Source organism: Xylaria bambusicola (assembly GCF_022495145.1).
Source record: "Xylaria bambusicola strain CBS 139988 unplaced genomic scaffold F5B22scaffold_3, whole genome shotgun sequence".
Lineage (NCBI taxonomy): Eukaryota > Fungi > Ascomycota > Sordariomycetes > Xylariales > Xylariaceae > Xylaria > Xylaria bambusicola.
In genome coordinates this window covers 37,446-56,673 of record NW_025953556.1, presented here as the reverse complement: position 1 = coordinate 56,673, position 19,228 = coordinate 37,446, and the positions used below count along the sequence as shown (strand labels likewise).

At 48.5% G+C, this 19,228-nt stretch overlaps 5 protein-coding genes across 5 annotated transcripts; 2 read left to right on the top strand and 3 right to left on the bottom strand.

The window, feature by feature from the left end:
• Window positions 1-431: 431 nt before the first annotated feature.
• F5B22DRAFT_641891 (uncharacterized protein) lies at window positions 432-3,483 on the top strand (the record flags this gene model as incomplete). The annotated part of the gene is made up of 5 exons (XM_047978050.1): window positions 432-590; window positions 663-1,886; window positions 1,940-2,368; window positions 2,476-3,080; window positions 3,186-3,483. 5 exons carry the CDS (start codon window positions 432-434, stop codon window positions 3,481-3,483), a joined length of 2,715 nt encoding a protein of 904 aa, XP_047835102.1.
• Window positions 3,484-4,316: 833 nt separating this feature from the next.
• On the bottom strand, window positions 4,317-5,553 carry F5B22DRAFT_250943 (uncharacterized protein). Its single transcript, XM_047970004.1, has 4 exons — window positions 5,495-5,553; window positions 5,367-5,407; window positions 5,155-5,297; window positions 4,317-5,099 (listed from the first exon to the last, which is right to left on the bottom strand). The coding sequence occupies exons 3-4, from the start codon at window positions 5,259-5,261 to the stop codon at window positions 4,538-4,540; spliced, it is 669 nt and encodes a 222-aa protein (XP_047835101.1). The 5' UTR covers window positions 5,262-5,297; window positions 5,367-5,407; window positions 5,495-5,553; the 3' UTR covers window positions 4,317-4,537.
• A 1,907-nt stretch (window positions 5,554-7,460) lies between these two features.
• F5B22DRAFT_587519 (class II aldolase and Adducin N-terminal domain-containing protein) lies at window positions 7,461-9,244 on the bottom strand. Its single transcript, XM_047973600.1, has 2 exons — window positions 8,339-9,244; window positions 7,461-8,259 (listed from the first exon to the last, which is right to left on the bottom strand). The coding sequence occupies exons 1-2, from the start codon at window positions 8,709-8,711 to the stop codon at window positions 7,832-7,834; spliced, it is 801 nt and encodes a 266-aa protein (XP_047835100.1). The 5' UTR covers window positions 8,712-9,244; the 3' UTR covers window positions 7,461-7,831.
• Window positions 9,245-9,301: 57 nt separating this feature from the next.
• On the bottom strand, window positions 9,302-12,787 carry F5B22DRAFT_250381 (WD repeat domain-containing protein). The gene is made up of 3 exons (XM_047970002.1): window positions 12,586-12,787; window positions 9,849-12,531; window positions 9,302-9,791 (listed from the first exon to the last, which is right to left on the bottom strand). The coding sequence occupies exons 1-3, from the start codon at window positions 12,694-12,696 to the stop codon at window positions 9,454-9,456; spliced, it is 3,132 nt and encodes a 1,043-aa protein (XP_047835099.1). The 5' UTR covers window positions 12,697-12,787; the 3' UTR covers window positions 9,302-9,453.
• A 1,398-nt stretch (window positions 12,788-14,185) lies between these two features.
• On the top strand, window positions 14,186-19,228 carry F5B22DRAFT_250884 (histidine phosphatase superfamily-domain-containing protein). The gene is made up of 3 exons (XM_047970003.1): window positions 14,186-15,242; window positions 15,308-18,339; window positions 18,389-19,228. The coding sequence occupies exons 1-3, from the start codon at window positions 14,501-14,503 to the stop codon at window positions 18,833-18,835; spliced, it is 4,221 nt and encodes a 1,406-aa protein (XP_047835098.1). The 5' UTR covers window positions 14,186-14,500; the 3' UTR covers window positions 18,836-19,228.

The window sequence follows — 19,228 nt, the reverse complement described above, 5'->3', positions numbered from 1 at the left end:
TCCTTCCTTCTTGCCCCAGAAGTTGCTGAAGCTGCTGACATGTGAATCCGGGGGGTCAGCGGCTAGCCGGATCGGGCATGACCCAGGTGCCGCGTACTTCGGCCGTTGGACAACTGAATATGGATGGGGCCCTCGGCATTCCAACCACAGCTCCCAAAGCTGCCTCGGCTGATTCCTGCAGCGGAGTGCGGCAATGTTCACTCGGCCACCAGTTGCGTACCTAGCTCAGCTGTCTGTCTGTCTGCATCAGCCAATACTTTATCCGGCTACAACCGCAACAACCATTCGTCGCTCTCATCATCTTCCTCGTCCTCTCACCACTCAGCATTACTGTCGCTTCTCCCCCATCTTCCTCTCTTTGTCCTAGTTATTATCTCCATCTTGTCTTCTGTGTTCTGTTGATACCCAGCCTCGCAAGCTAAAGCTACACCATGTCGGGTCAGTTGCGCTACGACGGCCAGGTCGCCGTCATCACTGGCGCCGGTGGTGGTTTGGGGAAAGCATATGCCACATTCTTCGCCTCGAGAGGAGCTAAGGTCGTTGTCAACGACCTCGGTGGCTCCTTCAAGGGTGAGGGTAACTCGACAAAGGTACTGTACACATTGCTTTTCCCCTTGGGAGTTATTCAATGCTTCTCGGCTAACACAATCATGGTTTCCTAGGCCGCCGATGTAGTCGTTAACGAAATCAAGGCCGCCGGCGGCGAGGCCGTAGCCAACTACGACAGCGTGGCAGACGGCGACAAGATCATCGAAACCGCTATCAAGGCGTTCGGCCGCATTGACATCCTCATCAACAATGCCGGCATCCTACGCGATGTCAGCTTTAAGAATATGACAGATGCCGACTGGGATTTAATTATGACTGTGCACGTCAAGGGTGCCTACAAGTGTGCCCGCGCTGCCTGGCCTCACTTCCGGAAGCAGAAGTACGGCCGTGTCATCAACACCGCCTCTGCTGCCGGTCTATTCGGCAACTTCGGCCAGGCCAATTACTCCGCCGGCAAGCTGGCCATGGTTGGTTTCACAGAGACCCTCGCTAAGGAGGGCGCTAAGTATAACATTGTTTGCAATGTCATTGCACCTATTGCTGCCAGCCGCATGACTGAGACTGTTATGCCTCCGGAGATGTTGGAGAACTTAAAACCAGATTGGGTTGTGCCCCTCGTCGCTGTCTTAGTACATAAGGACAACACCAGCGAGAATGGCTCCATCTTCGAGGCCGGTGGTGGCCACGTTGCCAAATTCAGATGGGAGCGTTCAAGTGGTCTGCTGCTCAAGGCCGACGAGAGTTACACAGCCAGCGCCATAATCAAGCAGTGGAGCAAAGTGTCCGACTTCTCAAATCCCCAATATCCTTCTGGGGTCAATGACTTCGTAGGTCTTCTGGAGGAATCCATGAAGCTAGGTCCCAGCCCTCAAGGGGAGAAGATTGACTTCACAGGGCGCGTAGCTTTGGTAACTGGTGGTGGGGCAGGTATTGGCCGTGCCTACTGTCTCGCCTTTGCCAAGGCTGGTGCGTCAGTTGTCGTCAATGATCTTGTGAACCCGGATACTGTTGTGGAGGAGATTAAGAAGATGGGCGGCAAGGCGGCTGGTGTCAAGGCTTCTTCCGAAGATGGCGACAAGGTCGTCAAGGGTGCTATTGATACCTTTGGCCGACTCGACATTGTTGTTAACAATGCTGGCATACTACGAGACAAGGCATTCGCCAATATGGACGACAGTCTATGGGACCCGGTTCTGAACGTACATCTCCGAGGTACTTACAAGGTCACCAAAGCTGCTTGGCCCTACTTCCTTAAACAGAAATACGGACGCATCATCAATACCACCTCGACAAGTGGCATCTATGGTAACTTCGGCCAGGCGAACTATGCTGCAGCTGTGAGTTGAATACAAGACATTTTTCAATGTTAGGTGCTAATCATTTGCTTTAGAAATTAGGTATTCTAGGCTTGTCCCGAGCTCTCGCGCTTGAAGGTGCCAAGTATAACATTTATGTTAATACCATCGCACCCAACGCTGGAACGGCAATGACAGCCACAATTCTACCACCAGACCTAGTACAAGCTTTCAAACCTGACTACATAGCCCCTCTTGTCCTTGCTCTTTCTAGCGACAAGATCCCCGAAAACCCCACTGGCGGCCTATACGAAGTTGGTTCCGGTTGGTGTGGACGGACTAGGTGGCAGCGTTCCGGCGGTGTTGGTTTCCCTCTTGATGTGAAGCTAGAGCCCGAGGAAGTCCTTAAAACTTGGTCTAAGATCGTCGAATTCGACGATGGCCGGGCAGATAATCCTGAAAAGACATCGTCTTCAATAGAGAAGGTTATGGCAAACCTAAATAACAAGCGAGGAAAATCTAAGGTATGAGCTGTTCTTTTTCCTCGATGCCTCCTTCTACTGTATATATAAATATTACACTAGAATAGCTCGAATTATGCAGATGTTGATATAATATTTTCTCAATTTAGCAATCTAGCGAGAGCAACCAATATCTCGAAGCGCAGGAGAAGGCCAAGAAGGCGAAATCTGAGCCAACCGAGTTCAGCTACACAGACCGTGATTCAATGTTGTATAATCTGGGAATTGGCGCCAAGCGCACCGATCTTCGTTATGTCTTTGAGGGCCATGAGGACTTTCAAGTGCTCCCAACATATGGTGTTATTCCACAGTTCGATACAAACATGCCCTTCAGCTTCGACGATGTGGTCCCTAACTTTTCACCTATGATGCTGCTCCACGGCGAACAGTATCTTGAAGTCAAGAAATATCCCATTCCCACAGCGGCAAGAACAAAGAACATTGGCAAGTTAATCGAGGTGGTCGATAAGGGCTCTGCCGCCATCCTAAAGAGCGGCGTTACCACCGTCAATGCTGAAAATGGAGAAGAGCTCTTCTACAATGAATCAACAGTATTTCTCCGAGGATGCGGTGGGTTTGGTGGCCAAAAGAAGCCCGCTGACCGTGGTCCCGCCACCGCCACCAACATTCCTCCCAAACGGGCCCCTGATGTCGTTGTCGAATCAAAAACAACGCCTGAGCAGGCTGCCATCTACCGCTTGAGTGGTGACTACAAGTGAGTATCCCCATTCCTGGCCTTTTTTTTTTGGCCTCACCTACTGCTATGACAGCTGCTATGAAAGTATATTTGTTTCATCGACTAACAATGAATTTATTGTAGCCCTCTTCACATCGATCCGAGCTTTGCGAAGATGGGCGGATTCAAGGAACCCATCCTACATGGACTATGCTTCATGGGAATTGCCGGCAAGGCCGTCTACGAAAGCTTCGGTCCTTACAAGAACGTCAAGGTCCGATTCGCCGGCTCTGTGTTCCCTGGCCAAACGCTCGTGACGGAGATGTGGAAGGAAGGAAGTGGTAAGGTCATCTTCCAGGCCAAGGTCAAGGAAACGGGCAAACTCGCCATTTCTGGTGCCGCTGCTGAGTTGGTGGATGGCTCGAAGGGTGGGAAATTGTAGAACTTGTTCTGCCTCAATCAGGTTAGGAAAGGATAGAGAGGGGTGTGATTTAAGTGTACGATAAAAAAAAGTCGGCCGGCTTATTTTAGGTAGGCCCATCCTTTTTACTCTGGCATACAACATACGAGTAGGAAGTTCATATCTATACGTTTCAATTGTCTTCGGTATGCCTCATGCTATTGCATGCATGCGTGTTCCCTCAAATTTTCGATAGTGGGCATCGAGTTCAATGGGGACTCAGATACGTACAACTGGGCATTGAAACTCAATTCCGGAATGTTTAATTTTTCTACCTCTCGTTTTCGCTACCCTCCTCCCCCCCTTTTCCTTTTTTGCTTCTTAGTAACTTTTAATAAGGTCTTTAGTTTCTCAGCTCTCTCATGTAGGTGCCGGTGCCGTTGGTCGTGCCTATCGTTTGCTGATTTGCCCATGACCGTGTCTACTGGGCTTGTGAGAGTGTGTGTCTCCGGGCTTATGACGCCTATGCTTAATAATATCCAAGCTATACTGACTACCCTGTCCCCTTTCCTACCGTTTTATGTTACCATCTCTGGTAACAGGGGACCTTATCCCTTGCGTTATGGCAAACACAGGATGGATAACCTACCCTAATATTTGACCATACGACTGGCTACTGGGCTAATATACGATTGGTGATAAGTACTGGCTGTACCTAAGGTGTAAGGCGGGCTGCATTCATATGTACTACATCAAACTTGTTCATATTTAGCCTCGGTAGGATACATTGGACAGATTTCTTTAAGTATACGCCTACTGATTGATGGCCCAATCTGGGTCTGATCAATCAGAGCAACTTTGAGCCGTCAGGTCTCACAGCAATAATAAATAAGCAGCTATTGATGAAAGATTGTTTCTTCTACCTAGAAAGCTTCCAGTGAGTTATACGAAGTGTCAGTTAAACCATGAAGAGTGCCTTTAGTATGCACAGCGGCATACTAAGGCTAGAACTTCATTGAAAGAGAGGAGATATGGCGGTGAACAGGAATGAGAGCAGCTAAACGAGTGACAGCCTTTTCGGGATCGATAGTGGTCATCAATGATATCTGTGCCGGTGACTATCGCGATCGTCGTTACCCTCAAAGTAGTACCAGGTAGATCTTCCGGCAAGTTGTGTTCCATAGTGGTGGGGGTAGTGTGCTGTTGCGGAGTATCCATAATGACTAGATTGTCCGCGATCATCCCGCTCGCTTACAGTCACAGATCGGTTAACTGTTCTTCGAACCTCTCTCGTTTCTGGGTCCGGAGCTCGGCGGAGCTGTGCTGCGCCTTCATCCCACCAGCGCTCCTCTGCCTCTGGATAATCGTCTTCCTCTTGATGGTCCCGATTCCACTCATCTTGAATTTTCTGTCTTGCTCGGTCCTGTGTTTTCCATTTCAATTTTGAGACCTTTTGCAAGCTGTGCCCTTCCCTTAAGAGCTTGTCTTCTTTGCTGACCGAGGGTTTCTCACTTTCATATCTTTCTTTGTCGGAATATTCTCTGTGAGTAGGGTAAGAGTGCTTGTCCGAAGATCGAAGATGTTGCCTTATCGTAGAGCCGCCATGCGTATAATTGTCGTATTGACTTGAAGGTGTTCCATAGCCGGAGCTAGACTGCCTTTATTAATTCGTTAGAGTATGGCGAGGAACCAGGAAATCAGAAAATAACAAACATGTAAGCGGCATCATCAGCTTCATGATATTTACCGACGCGGGTGGTGGAGCTGGAAATCGTACGAGGCTTTCCTTTGTACTCCCTAATCTCTCTGATTCTCAGCATTGGTCCAATTCAAAGCCTCTTTCGTGTTTGTATTTGCTATTAGTGAATGAGGTGGTGGTTAAATGACAGTAGAGACTTCTTGAGACCCGGGGACGAGGATTTCACCTGTTTATGTAGAAGTCATTCTGTCTAACACCATGACGCGTCTGTTTCACGGGCTGTCAGAAGGGCAAGGCGAAAGGCGCACAAGTCATCATGATACCTTGGCTGCCTCTAAAGACGGGGATACTCACTAGCAGCTAATCAAATAGAAATACTCCATCCGGAAATAAAGATTGTCAATAAGCCGTTTCAGATATTTGCGTTGGCCTGATATCATGACCTCATTCCAAATTGGTCTTTTAGAGGGCGTTGTAGCTTGATGTCCATGTGATCAAGCCAGAGGGAATTGTTCATCGTCATCCTTTGATCGTTATCTATGCCTCCAATCAATATACGTCGGTCTCGTTAGTCTCGAGCATGAGTGAAGGGAGGCAGTTTGTATAACAAACTGTCATCGATATCATCACTTGATTTATTATATGGTCCATTATTATTAGAACGTACAAGCCTAGATAAAGGAGGTTAGCCCGTAACGTGAACATTCAAGAGAGTTAAGAAGAGCGGTATAATTAAGGCATGATTCTATAGAAATCAACACTATTGCTCACGCCCTTTAGACAGAGGAATGTAGGGCAATACGAATAGCTTCACGGCTACCCTGCTGCTTAGGTTACTAAATAGGGTTCTAATGAAGAGTGATTCCTAGCTTAACACGTCCCACCTATCCTTCGGGAGGTCCCATACGAAGCGCAGCGTACTCCCCCTGATGTTATATAGTAAAGAAACAACAACAACAACAACAACATTTGCTGTTGGGTCCTACTCTCCCCGTCCACTTTCTCCTAACAGTTTCATCCAAATCTAGGGATAGCTCAGCCCCCCGCCTCGCCCCTCCCTCTCCCTTGTGCCACCACATGTATTCTCTTATCAGTGCAAGGTCACCTGCCAGCAACTTCGTGTATTTATTGTTTCATCCTGGGCTCTTTTAAACCAATACCGGACGGCAACAGCCCAATGAATGGAACAGATCGTTAGGCAAAGATGATCGGCGACTAAAAACGTGACGTAACTAGAGCCACCGCCACATGTGGGAAGATCACTTGTTTGGAAGTTAATGGTAGACAGGGCTAAAAAAAAGGTGAGGTGTTTGTTGTCTTAGATATTCAGGTTTCTGAATTTGAAATTGAAGCACCCCCAAAAATTTATACAGCAAAGAAAGGCCTCCATATCATATACCTCTTAGAAAAAGAAAGATGAAATAAAGAAATAAAGAACGAAAGATGTCACACGTGCAAACGCTGTGCCAGCTGAACATACAGTTCACCTTGCACTTCGGCCGTACGAAAGGCCATTACAGCCTGTTCATGATCTCTCAGAGACATGCAGGCAATATTGGGCAATATTAGAAAGTCAGGTTATACAGACTTCGCTTCTTGAAATAGACCTCAGAGACCTAGGCAGTTTGGGCTAGCAGACCAGTTGTATATAGAGTCGAGTCAAGACACCAACAGCCAAGAAGGGGTTGGTTGGTCAAGGACTCATGCAGCCCTAGTTGTTCATTATAATCTGAATTGCTCGGTTCCAAGCCCAGTATCTCTGCCCCTGTTATAAAAGAAGGAAGTAGAAAAGGAAAGGAAATGAGTAGTTTTAAATTATGTCGAGCTTAGGTCTCGGATGAGAAAAAGTGTAATATTTGATTGTTGCAACAGAGCTTACTCTGCAGTCAACCCCACACTATATATATATATAATTATAGCATATAATTAAACTATGCTGACAGATGATGCACGATGGGAACGGTCCTACAATTGCAGATATAGTATGGGACTGACTGCAGATATAGCTTCGCTCTTAATTAATCATAGGTTCGAGCCAACGCATCATGGTAAGGCATTTGAACACACCGTCTGCCACAATTATAGTGTAGTAACAGGTTGCTTTGCTATAATTCCGGCCAACCGACTCTCGGGTTTCTTGTGATGATACTATTCCAGATATATTAAACATTCGACCGAACAAATTGGCTCCAGATATTAAACTGGCTAATTTGAAGCAGCTTTTAAATGAGCCGCGTAATGAGCAGGGTTACATATGACTAACGGTGGAAATGTCCTTTTACCTTGGAGGAAGATTACGGAAGTGTCATTACTTTATATTGCTAACCTTAGACAATTTAGTCTATAACCAAGTCGGAGGAGAAATAGAAACCTAACAAAACATCAAGGATTAGGCCCATCGGTTCATACATCAACACATGCTTAAATCACATACCCGGTCTACACGCTTTGAAACTGACTAGCCTCATTTTCCTCTCTGTTTCATACCTTAGTACAAATTTAAAGATGCGAGAGAGAGTGTTAAGTTGGGAATTAGGATAGATTGAATATAACCAATAGTATGGTAAAAATGGAGCGTAATTAAAATATGTGCACAGTGTTGCCTACTAACTCATTCCCTAGCTGTAGAAATGTTCCCAATCATAGATCAGATGCTTCTTTCGCTTGGTATTCCAGTGCCTGCTGTGGCTATTACGGGTTTACAGAATTCTCATATAATGGCGATACCTCGACTTCACGGACCCAGAGAGACCAAGGTCGTTCGAAATTTTGGCCAATCGTTGCGTAACTGTCTATAGCCTCTTGGGGTGTCAGATAGATGATGTCATTTGTGCTCCCACCGAATGCGTGCTCGAGGTTCAACGCGTCCGACAGAACTTGTGCATTGCGTTGTGTGTATATCGCCTGGTACACTACGGTTTTGATATCAGCAGCACAACCAGCGAAACCATGGCTCTGCATTAGCACGATAGAGTGATTAGGCAGAGCCGTTGCCTGGCTGCTGTTGGCCGAGAATTCGGCCGCAAGAGCTGCGCCTAGGCGTACGTTGGTCACAAGAAGGTCCTGGGTGTCGTTGTTGCTATAGTATTTAGATATGTCGAAGACGGGCACCTCTTCGCCTAGATTATTATCAGAGCTTAGCTGTCCGATGTAAACTAATTAAACCCATTGAGTTTAAGTGGGCTAAAGACAACGTACCCACGAACCCTGCCATGTGGATTGCCGCTCTTAGAGGGACGTTGGAGATGGCGTATGGAAGCACGGCTGGTGAATGACTATGCACGACGCTGTTGATCCCCGAGAAACGCTTATAGATCTCGGAATGAATATGACGCTCCATAACGGGCTTTGGAGCATTGGGGTCGACCGGTGATGCATCCGCTATAAGGAATTCTATGATGTCTTCGGAAGAAGACACAAGAGCGGGCGCTATGCCGCCGCGGGCCATGAGGAAGGTTGATGAGTTGTCTGGGTTCCGCATTGATAGGTGGCCGTAGGCGTCGAGCACGCCATTGTAATGAAGTATATGCAAAGCATTGACGAATGTGTAGATGAGGCTTGGAGACACCATGTCGAATTAGCGAAGAATGTTTAATCTACCACCGGAACCGTGTTTATTCATTCCGCAGTATGAGAAGAGAAGTCCTTGATGATGGAATTTGTTATCGTCGATTGACGTAGACAATGGGAACTCATATATAGCTGATGCCAAAAATTGGTTGTACCAAGATCTGGATCAGTGGTATGAAAGAAGCCGGGGAACACGACGGAGGTTGCTGAGGGGTATGTAGTATCTAACCGTCTAGCTTGTCTCTCCTCAGCATCTCCAAACTGCTATTGAATCCCCGGACATCTCGTGAGAAATAGATGGTTAGGTCGAGCATTGTAGGCGCCGCAATGCAAAAAGCCTTCTCGGCGCCACCGATATGAGTTGGGGAACACAATGAGTGCTTCTATTACTCATCACTATCCGACCCCAAAAATTCGGATTGGTGGGTTGTCTAAAGCCTGGTAGCCATCGTGACGTATTGCGTGGGACAACGCACTGATTCAAGACTGAGCCATAAGCCTACAGACCTGAATACGAGAGTCGCATTGACGTCCCATACATACAAGTACTTATCTTTTTTCTTTTCCGTGACATCTCTGACGGTAGGCTTGGTGAGATACATGTGATCGACATCGAGATTCGCGTCTGTGGCGACTTGCGCACTTAATGACATGTGAAATGGAGCACATGGGATCATGGTATGGAGCACCACACTCTACAACTCAGTATTACATATCCTATCTGTTGAGGTAGAAGACTAGTATCATGTTCTTGGGCTTCTTAAAAAGCTAACCACACCGCCACAATACCCTACGAGGCTGTCTAATCTCTCGCATTCCTTGGCCTGGCTCTGCTTCCACTCCCCGAGTGCGTTCATGAGGGTATCGCTTTCAATGATCAAATCAAAGTGTAGCCGCAAAAAGACTGTCATCCACGCCTGGGTAAGCTCATAGTCTCGCCTTGCCCTGAGACGACTTGTAAGAGCTCGGATAAATTGTAGCAACTCATTAGACTCTTCGTCTCCATCTGACGAAAGAGACCGCAATTCAAGATCTGCGGTCGCTGGAGCAAGAGCCTTCAGATGTTCAATGAAATCGTCGTCTATAGGAGAAATTAGTGCATGTCATGAGTAAGTGGAGTTAAAATAGGGTATCTTACAGTTCCCGCTGGCAGCTCCAGCCCGCAAGCTGCCCGTGAATGCTTGTTCCATCCTGCTTTGGTCATATTTCGTAAGTCTCGACTCGTTCGGGTTGTCGTTTGCTTTTGTCTCGGGAGCAATCAGAGTTGACGACGCCGCCCCAGTTGTGGATGGCAAGAAGAAAGGTGCCTTTTCCGGAGCTTTGGGTGCTTCTTTGGGCTTATTTCTCTTCTTGATCAAGTCAAGATGTAACAGAGTTTGCCATCTACTCCTAGGAACCAAGCTGAGAGTCATCATGTCAACGCTGAGTTGGTCTAAGCTGGGTGCAGCGACTTGATCCTCATCGTCCACCGACTCATCCTCGAATGCTGCTTCTAGCAACCCCTGGCCACCTTCTCCCGAGGCCGTAGGTCCAGAGATTTGTGATATAGCACTCTCAGATATCTGTTTTGTTGGAACATGTGTGAAAAGGCTCTTGTTATTCCAAATCTGAACGCCCAGTTCGCCCTCAGATGCAGCAGCAAGGTATTCACCCGTGGTTGAAAATGCCAGAGCAGTGCAAGGTCTTTCGAGCCGGATTGCGTCAATTAGATGACTTGTAGGTAGGTCCCAGACCCGTATTATGGAGTCTTGAGATGCGGCCACTATCCAACGTCCATCGTTCGAGAAAGTAAAATCATTGATTTTGCCCTGACAGCCCCAGAATTCGCGAATGATGTGTCTAGTTTCTATATCTACCACGCGAATAGACCCATCGTCGCAGGAGAAGGCTATGAGATCACTTGCAGAGTGGTAGCGGCATCCAGTAATCGCAGTCATTGGAGCCCAATTGATCTCATGAACTAGATTCCCCGTTAGAAACTCCCAAAATTTGACTCGGCCATCGAGAGAACAGCTTATCACGAGGTGGTTCATGGAGTCGACGACAATACCAGTAACGGCCTTTACATGCTTGCCTGTTCCGGGAAGGAACTTGGAAGATGTGCGAGCTTGTAGCTGGAGAACTGTGTCTGCTTGCCTCGCTTGCTGCATCTTGACCTGTCTAGCTTGCGCGGGTGTTAACTTAGATGGGAACCTCTGCCTATGTAGCCCTGACTGTAAGTTGAACATATCAATCGACCCACCAACGGACCCAACAACAGCAAAGGTTCCACAGGAGCTCATAGTAACCGTCGATACGTTTGTGCCGTCGCCGGTTTGGAACGCCCACCTGCCTGCACGCTTTCGTCCCCAGAACCACGTGCGAGCGAACGAGTCGTCTTTGTGAGCAGTGACGACACTTTCCCAACCAGTCATGCCACTGATCTCAGCATCAAGGGACTTCTTTGGATCTCGCGATTTTTGCCACAGCGGTTGCTTGCCCGGAAGAGCGCCCATGCCACCATCTCGATTTAGTGAACAAGCGATACAAGTGACTTCTGGAGCTTTTAAATCTTCGAGGGTCGTTGTTGGACCGTGACCGAGGGCGCCTGTGGTCAAAATCCCGTGCTTTTTGGCTTTCTTTCGTATATTGCCCTGGCTTAATTCGGTACTTTGGCCATCTCGGCGAAGACTCCAACCCCATAAGCTCTTGTCTTCACCTCCGCTAAGAAGCCATTTGTTGCCTGCTTCGGCGCCGTCAAAGTCTGAGGGTAAGAAACGAAGACACGTGACAGGCGCTGCATGACCGCTTCGGGTGTGCAGTATCCTAGGTACGGGCGAGAACGGCGTCTGGTCAAATATCCACGTCTTGAGGGAATTATCCCGACCGCTTGTGACGATAACAGGTTGGCCTGCTAGGAACTCAACCTTGCTCACGCCGCCACGCACGTTGGTGCCGTCTCGGGATGGTGGGTTGTGAGCGCTTCTCAAAATTCCCATAACTCGCCCCCCATCATTTAAGTCCCAAAAGGTAATGTCGCCGCTCGTATTTGTGGCAGTTGCCACAACACCGTCCTTACGACCGTCATGCCCTGCCCCCATGCCGTCTGTTCGAAATGAGATACTTGTCACGGGAGCGTCCTCTGTACCGGCATCGACTTGGATGAGTGTCTTATCGGTAAGAATATTCCGGATAGTAAGAGATCCTGTGGCATATGATATAGCCATAAGCGACAGTGCGTGCGAAGGCTGCATACAAGTAACAGCACCACAGTTAGAGGAGGGAGGCAGAAGGGTATGGATGAGCTTCCCGGTCGACACGTTCCATATTTCTACCCAGCCATCCCGACGCCCAGCGAAGATTTTATTGAGGTAGGTCGGCATTGTGCATATACCCCCAGTGATTTCGTTATCACCTTTCCGAGTGGCCATTGTAAAGAGTGTAGTGTAATGTTCAAGCGTTGCCATCGTCCAGACCTCTATCCTTGTTGCCGAACAAGCCACTATCCAGGAGCCGAACACCAAGATCTGCTTTATGGGCTGTTGTAGGTCGGAGGGCAGCTCCAAGTGACCAACTTTCCTTCCCCGCTCAAAAATCCAGATGCCCTGTTGGGGGGCACCGCTGCTTACATCACCCCATGCTGCAAAGACCCTTTTTCTCCATGAATAGGTGGCGGTGATTTCAGAAGGCGTCTGTGGCCGCGTCATAAACACAAGATTAAGTCCACGCTTTAAGTCGTATGTCTGGAGAGATCGTCCGGCCGAGGTGGTGACCTGGAATGTGGTCTTGCCCAAGGGTGTCGAGGTGAAGGGTACACCAGTTGGGGAGACTAAGCCTACAGTCTGCAAATATCAGTCAGCACCTGTTTTCATGGGAGCGACACGCCATCTACATACCCGATAGGGAGCGAATATGCGAGAGCTGTTGGCAGTCTCGGGTTTGGTCTTGACAACAGAGCCTAGCTTTTGGCGCTTGACAAGGCGTCCATCTTGGTCGGAATGCGGCATCGTGGTCTTGGACAGGGGCGCTGAAGAGGGTCCGTGTGTCGTTCACGAGTCTGTCTGTATATTGCCGCAGAGACTGACTTGTCGGCGCTTGCTAGATTCTTCGAAAGCGCACATACATTGCTTTGGAAGCAACAACGGCACTGGTTCGTTCGGGCGGCAGCACAGGGACTGAGGGAGCCGTGTATGGGTGCAAGTAGAGTATGGCTTAACTTTTTTTTAGCTGGAAATATTTTGAGTCGCCAATTGAGCCAATCAGGCGGTTTCATTCCACAGTTTTTTGACCCCTCCACAGTTCCCATAAATTTGGACCGCGCCTGCAAGCCACCGCTAACTCATGTGGGTATGCCGGTAGCCCAGTACGTAGGTACCTACATAGTAAGTACTGATACAGAGAGATATAAGTGTGCCGAGTTGTGCTTCTTGAAAGCTTCCTCACGACTGTCTCCCACAATATTTTTTTATTTGGATAGGTACGGATAGGCACCTACATAGCTACATGAAGGCAGGAGTAGTTACAAGACGACAGTTATCTTGTGGTAGGAATGGCGCTGTCATTGGCTGCCTTGCACGTTCGCTAACTGTTCACTAAACCCTGCCCAGGATCCATGGATGGCTGAATCCCTGTTGGGGACATCCTCCCACACGAATACAGACGTCACGGCACCTGCTCCCGACGCCCTGGCACGTGCGTGACGATACAAGAAATACGACACAATTGGGACAGTCGACCATGTGGAAAACAAGCCCGCTTTCTTGTCTGGCCCTCCGCCGTCGCGAGGCGCTTCTATCAATACGTGTTTTGGCGAGGTGGACACCGGGAAACCATGTGTAGAGGCGGTGACGGGCTGTAGCCAGAAAACAACAGTCGCCATCTTGTCCACCCTGGCGTTACCTGCATCACTCTGCCCAGTCATGAGCCCAACATCGATCCAATTCGCGAGAAATGCCATCGCAATATCACAGGAGTATGCCGTTGTAAAATGACCATAGGCATTTCACCGAGGTCTCTTCTCTCTTTGTTTATTGGCCAAGTCACACGACCTGGAAGAACTGGCCTAGCTCAGTCACTTTACCCAGCTTTCGGTACAACATCCCCTTTTCTCCATGGCTTCACCGACGGCTATACCTACTTGACTCTTATGTGCTCGTTTACACCCAACAAATTTAGCTGATGACTGGCGATAACGACAGCCCGTTGCCAACTCCCACCTGACACGTACCTGTCAGATGCTGATATTTCCAAGAGCCCAGTAGATCTACGTCTTTTGCCCCAGTTTTGGCATTACCCTATAAGGCACTGTAAATGCACGTACCTTATCCCACCTAATACAGCACCCACAATTTGCCATCATTTTGGTTTGTCTGCTCAATTGTCCTTTCTTCCTTTCTTCTTCTGCGAAGCTAGGTATGCAGAGCCCCTAGGGCCCCAGTCTTAGTTTTCTTTGCAACTAAGACACCTAGGGATAGGGAGCTCGAAAGCGCAAGTACAGCTTTTTGCGTCAGTTGGAGAATAGAACAACATCTTGATAGTTGTACAAGGACTCTACGACAATCCAGCCAAGAATCTATATCGAATCTACTCCCTTTCCCCCCTCCTCGACGTTGTCTGTTCTCTTTTTACCGCCCAACAGCTCTGAACATTCTACCTTATCACCGTAGTCCGTAGTGAGACATTCACCAGTTACTCCAGGCCGCACTGGCCGGCATAGGCGTTAAAGAGGGCTCCGCGTGACTGACTAAGTGGACTAAGTCAGCACCAAGATCGGGAAAAAGTGGTCTTGGGTTTAGCTTTTCTTTCTTAAAGATGGAGGCAAACCCAAACCCAAATTCAAGCGCGAAACCAAGCCGTGGAAGTTTTTCTACCAAGCGGCTCTCATCCTACCAAGACCCAAACTACTACGGCCAGTTACTCGATCCTAACTTCGGCCAACGTCCTTCATTCTCCGATTCGGACGGTAACAAGCGCATTTCTATCTCATCCTTCTTGTCTCTGGCGTCGGCTCCTTCCTCTGCTGATTCTGACTGTGGCACTGCGCAGCGTTCTGTGTCTGCTCAGGCCCTCATGGCTTCGGGTAAGGGTCTGAGCCCCATCCTAGGCCAGTCGGAAGCCGGTGTCTCGAATGTCACTGTCACAACCTCTTCCAGTCCTAATCCCCAAGGTCAAGCTGGCAGTGGCCCGCAGCTCACGCCGTTGAATACTCACCACACCCACTCGCTTGACGTAGTAAAGCGAAGCCCGGTGCCTTCTCATCCTCCTCCACCGACTTCTAATCCCACCGCTAGATCTCAAACGAATAGAGATCGTAGCAGGACCAAACGTCGTTTCAGCGGTAGCACTGCGACTAGCAGTCACAGCCAAAGTAGCGAACGAGGTGCCCAATCCAGAGAGAAGGAAGACACAAAGCCAGCGCCCTGGGGAATCATCGGTGTTTGTGCCCTGGATTCGAAAGCACGCAGCAAACCTAGCAGGAATATCCTTAACCGCATCATTGCCAATCGTGACTTTGACGTTGTCGTTTTCGGAGATAAAACTATCTTAGATGAAGGTATGTCACGTGAACTGTGTGAGCTAAGTCGGGTTGAGTGAACTGTATACCTAACATCTCAATAGGCGTGGAGAACTGGCCGATATGTGACTATCTGATTTCATTCTATTCAGATGGATTCCCGTTGGACAAAGCTATTGCATACGTTAAGGCGCGAAAGCCGTTTTGCGTCAACGATGTTCCTATGCAAAAAATCTTATGGGACCGACGGCTTTGCCTCCGCATGCTAGATAAGATCAACGTTCCAACACCAAAGCGAATAGAGGTGAATCGTGATGGGGGCCCAGATCTACTCACTCCCGAGGTTGCTAAACATACCAGGGAAGTTTCAGGCCTTGAGCTAGAAACCACAGATTTTGGGCAGTACCGCGCTCCTAGAAAAGTCGAGTTGCTCGACGATGGTGATATTCTCAGCGTTGATGGCGCACTTCTGAAAAAGCCCTTTGTCGAAAAACCCACAAGTGGAGAGGATCACAACATTATCATCTATTTTCCTCGGTCAGCCGGCGGCGGCGCTAGGAAGCTTTTCAGAAAAATCGGTAACAAGAGTTCCGAGTTCGTTGAGGACCTCGTCGTTCCCCGGGCAATTACCGAGCCTAATGGCAGCTTCATATATGAAAAATTCATGCAGGTGGATAATGCAGAAGATGTCAAGGCCTACACGGTTGGATCTCACTACTGCCATGCCGAGACGAGAAAATCACCCGTCGTAGACGGCATAGTCAGACGCAATACACATGGCAAAGAAATTCGCTATGTAACAGCTCTGAGTCCGGAAGAGAAGGAAATGGCTAGCAAGATAGCCAGAACTTTTGGTCAAAGAGTTTGTGGGTTTGACCTGCTCCGCGCCGGAGGCAAGAGCTGTGTCATTGATGTCAATGGTTGGAGTTTCGTCAAGGATAATGAAACGTACTACGACCACTGCGCCAGCATTCTCAAAGAAATGTTCATCACGGAGAGGCTCAAGCGAGGCGGTCCAACACCCCCGCTCCCATCCCCGGCGCTTAGTGATATGAACGACCCCTTTACGAGGGCACTCCTAGCAACTAAAGAGAAAGAAGCGCTTCCAGCTGCACAAACAGTGCATCAATCTTCATTGCCTCTCACTACTAGCACCCTCGCCCCGGAAGATCCCACAAAGGAATCGAATGGTGAAGAGAAATCTTCAGGAAGCCCCACTACAGTGAGATCTGATACGAATATGTCTCATATAGCGTCGAAACTGCAAAATGGTATTCTCAGTCCTCTTGCTCATCTCGCTGCGGGCGGGTCAACTTCGAGTAGTATTCCTGCGACTGCCCCGCCAACACACCCAGCTACTCCGGTTCATGAGATGGAGGAGCAAACGGACTCTCGACCTACTCCACCTCCTCCACCACCAAAGCATTCTTGGAAGCTCAAAGGCCTTGTCTCAGTCATTCGCCACGCTGATCGTACACCGAAACAAAAGTATAAGTTTACCTTTCATACGCAGCCTTTCATTGATCTCCTCAAGGGCCACCAAGAAGAAGTTTTGTTAGTCGGTGAGGCAGCGCTTGCAAGTGTCCTCGACGCAGTTGATATGGCCATCAAGCAGGGAAAAGAAGATCGTAACAAACTCAAAGCTCTACGGAATGTCCTCATCAAGAAGGGAGGATGGGCTGGCACAAAGGTGCAAATCAAGCCAATGTTCAGCAAAAAGAAGTCAGCAGAGGCGGTGCCCGAGTCGACAGCTGGTGTTCCCGGAGCAGTTGAAGCTGATTTAGTGGCTGGAAGCGCACCCCAGCATCGAAAAGAAGGAGAATTAGCTTCTCAGGCAAATTCTTCTGAGAAAGACCATGGCTTTCAGGACGTAGATGGTGACGAAGAGACGAAGGCTCAAGATAAGGGTCGACAGAGCGCGCCACGTCGCCAGGACTCGATGTCTGGCGTAACTATGTCCAAGTTCACCGCAGCGGACAACAGTTTTGTGCTAGACAAGCTGCAATTAATCGTTAAATGGGGTGGTGAACCGACCCACTCAGCACGGTATCAAGCCCAGGAGCTAGCACAGAATATGCGAAACGATTATATGCTCCTAAATCGAGATATTCTTGACGAAGTTCATGTTTTTAGCAGTTCGGAGCGTCGGGTCACTACGAGCGCTCAAATATGGGCGACGTCTTTTCTAGACCAGAAAGAACTTCCAGAGGATTTTATCACAATTCGAAAGGACCTTCTTGACGACTCCAACGCGGCTAAAGATGAAATGGACAAAGTTAAGAAGAAGTTGAAGGGATTACTCCGTAAGGGTAATGAGCGTCCATCGCAGTTTGCTTGGCCTGAGGGCATGCCTGAGCCGTCTGAGGTTCAGACAAGGGTGGTTCAGCTGATGAATTTTCACCGCGATGTGATGCAGCATAATTACAATAAGCTGTATAGCGGTGCTGTGAATTCACTCAATGCGATCAACAACAATAACTCAGACAAAGCTCCTGGCGAAAGCTCCAGCGCTTCAATCGCTTCGTCACTCTCACAGGTTAATACTGTTAACAATATTCAGACCCGGTGGTGCTGTGGAGAAGATGCTGAGCTTTTCCGAGAACGCTGGGAGAAGCTTTTTGCCGAGTTCTGTGATCACGAGAAAATTGACCCAAGTAAGATTTCCGAGTTGTACGATACCATGAAATTTGATGCATTACATAACCGCCAATTTCTCGAATGGGTGTTCACGCCGCCGAAACACATGCTAGAGGAAGAATTTGGCATCACACTCAGCCGCGATACCAAGAGCGTACTTAAGGAGGGGGATGAAAGCAGCAGGACAAACGACGACAAGTCCGAGAAGAACCAATTTGGGGCTTCTCCTCCTAATGAGCGAGCCGACAAGCCTGAAGAGAGGGGGGAGAGATCAGAGGCGCAAAATGCCATGAGGCGAATCTTTAGACGGAGGTCGTGGATGAAGCACCCTAGTGAGATTGCGCAGCCTGATGAATATTTCCATCTTCAGAGGGGTAATAATCGGACCAAGGCGAAAACCGATGCAAGGTTCGAGCCCCTTCGAGAGTTATATCAGCTGGCGAAGGTGATGTTTGATTTTATATGTCCTCAAGAGTACGGTATCTCAGACAGTGAAAAGGTCAGCTTTACCACACCCGTATCTTCCGCAAGAAACTAACTTAGAACAGCTCGAGATTGGACTATTAACTTCGTTGCCTCTTCTCAAGGAGATCGTCCAAGACCTCGAAGAGATGCAGGCTTCGGAAGATGCCAAATCATTCTTCTACTTTACCAAGGAGTCACACATCTACACATTACTCAATTGTATTCTTGAAGGGGGTATCGAGACAAAGATCAATCGTCGTACCATCCCAGAGCTAGACTATCTTTCCCAGATCTGTTTTGAATTGTATGAGTCTGAGAACAAAGGCGCATTAGACGCACCACTGCCTGGTCAGCCAGCCTTCAACTACAGCATTCGAATTACGATCAGCCCAGGCTGCCATATCTTTGATCCGCTAGATATTCAACTGGATAGCAAGCACTGTATAGGATGCGCACCGCGGCGGAGCCTTACGCCTCATGGCGACTGGAAGGAAATCATCGAGACCTTGCGGGCAAAATTCCACCAGTAAGTGTCTCTCTTTCCAGTCTCGCTTGGGGCTTCAAAGTCCAGATTGCTTATACGGGATACCACAGGGTCAAACTGCCGAAAACTTTCTTGGCAGTTAATTTGTCCGATGCTTTCACCTTCCAGGAAAAAGAACGCCAAAACTCCGAAGGCGACGTGTTCGATAGGGATCATCAGGACGATGAGCGGGAAGAAGTATTGGAAATGAGGGGCTCTGAGCCGTCTAATTCATCATTGTTGCATGATGCCGATGGCGGCCTGGCGACAGACTCTGCGCGGGACGACAGATCAGGTACATACTAGGCATAGTCAGAGGTTAAAGACCTGCGTCTTTCATCATAAACTATATCTCCAAACCTAGCCAATCTTCTAAACCCCCTGTGATAGGTAATGATAC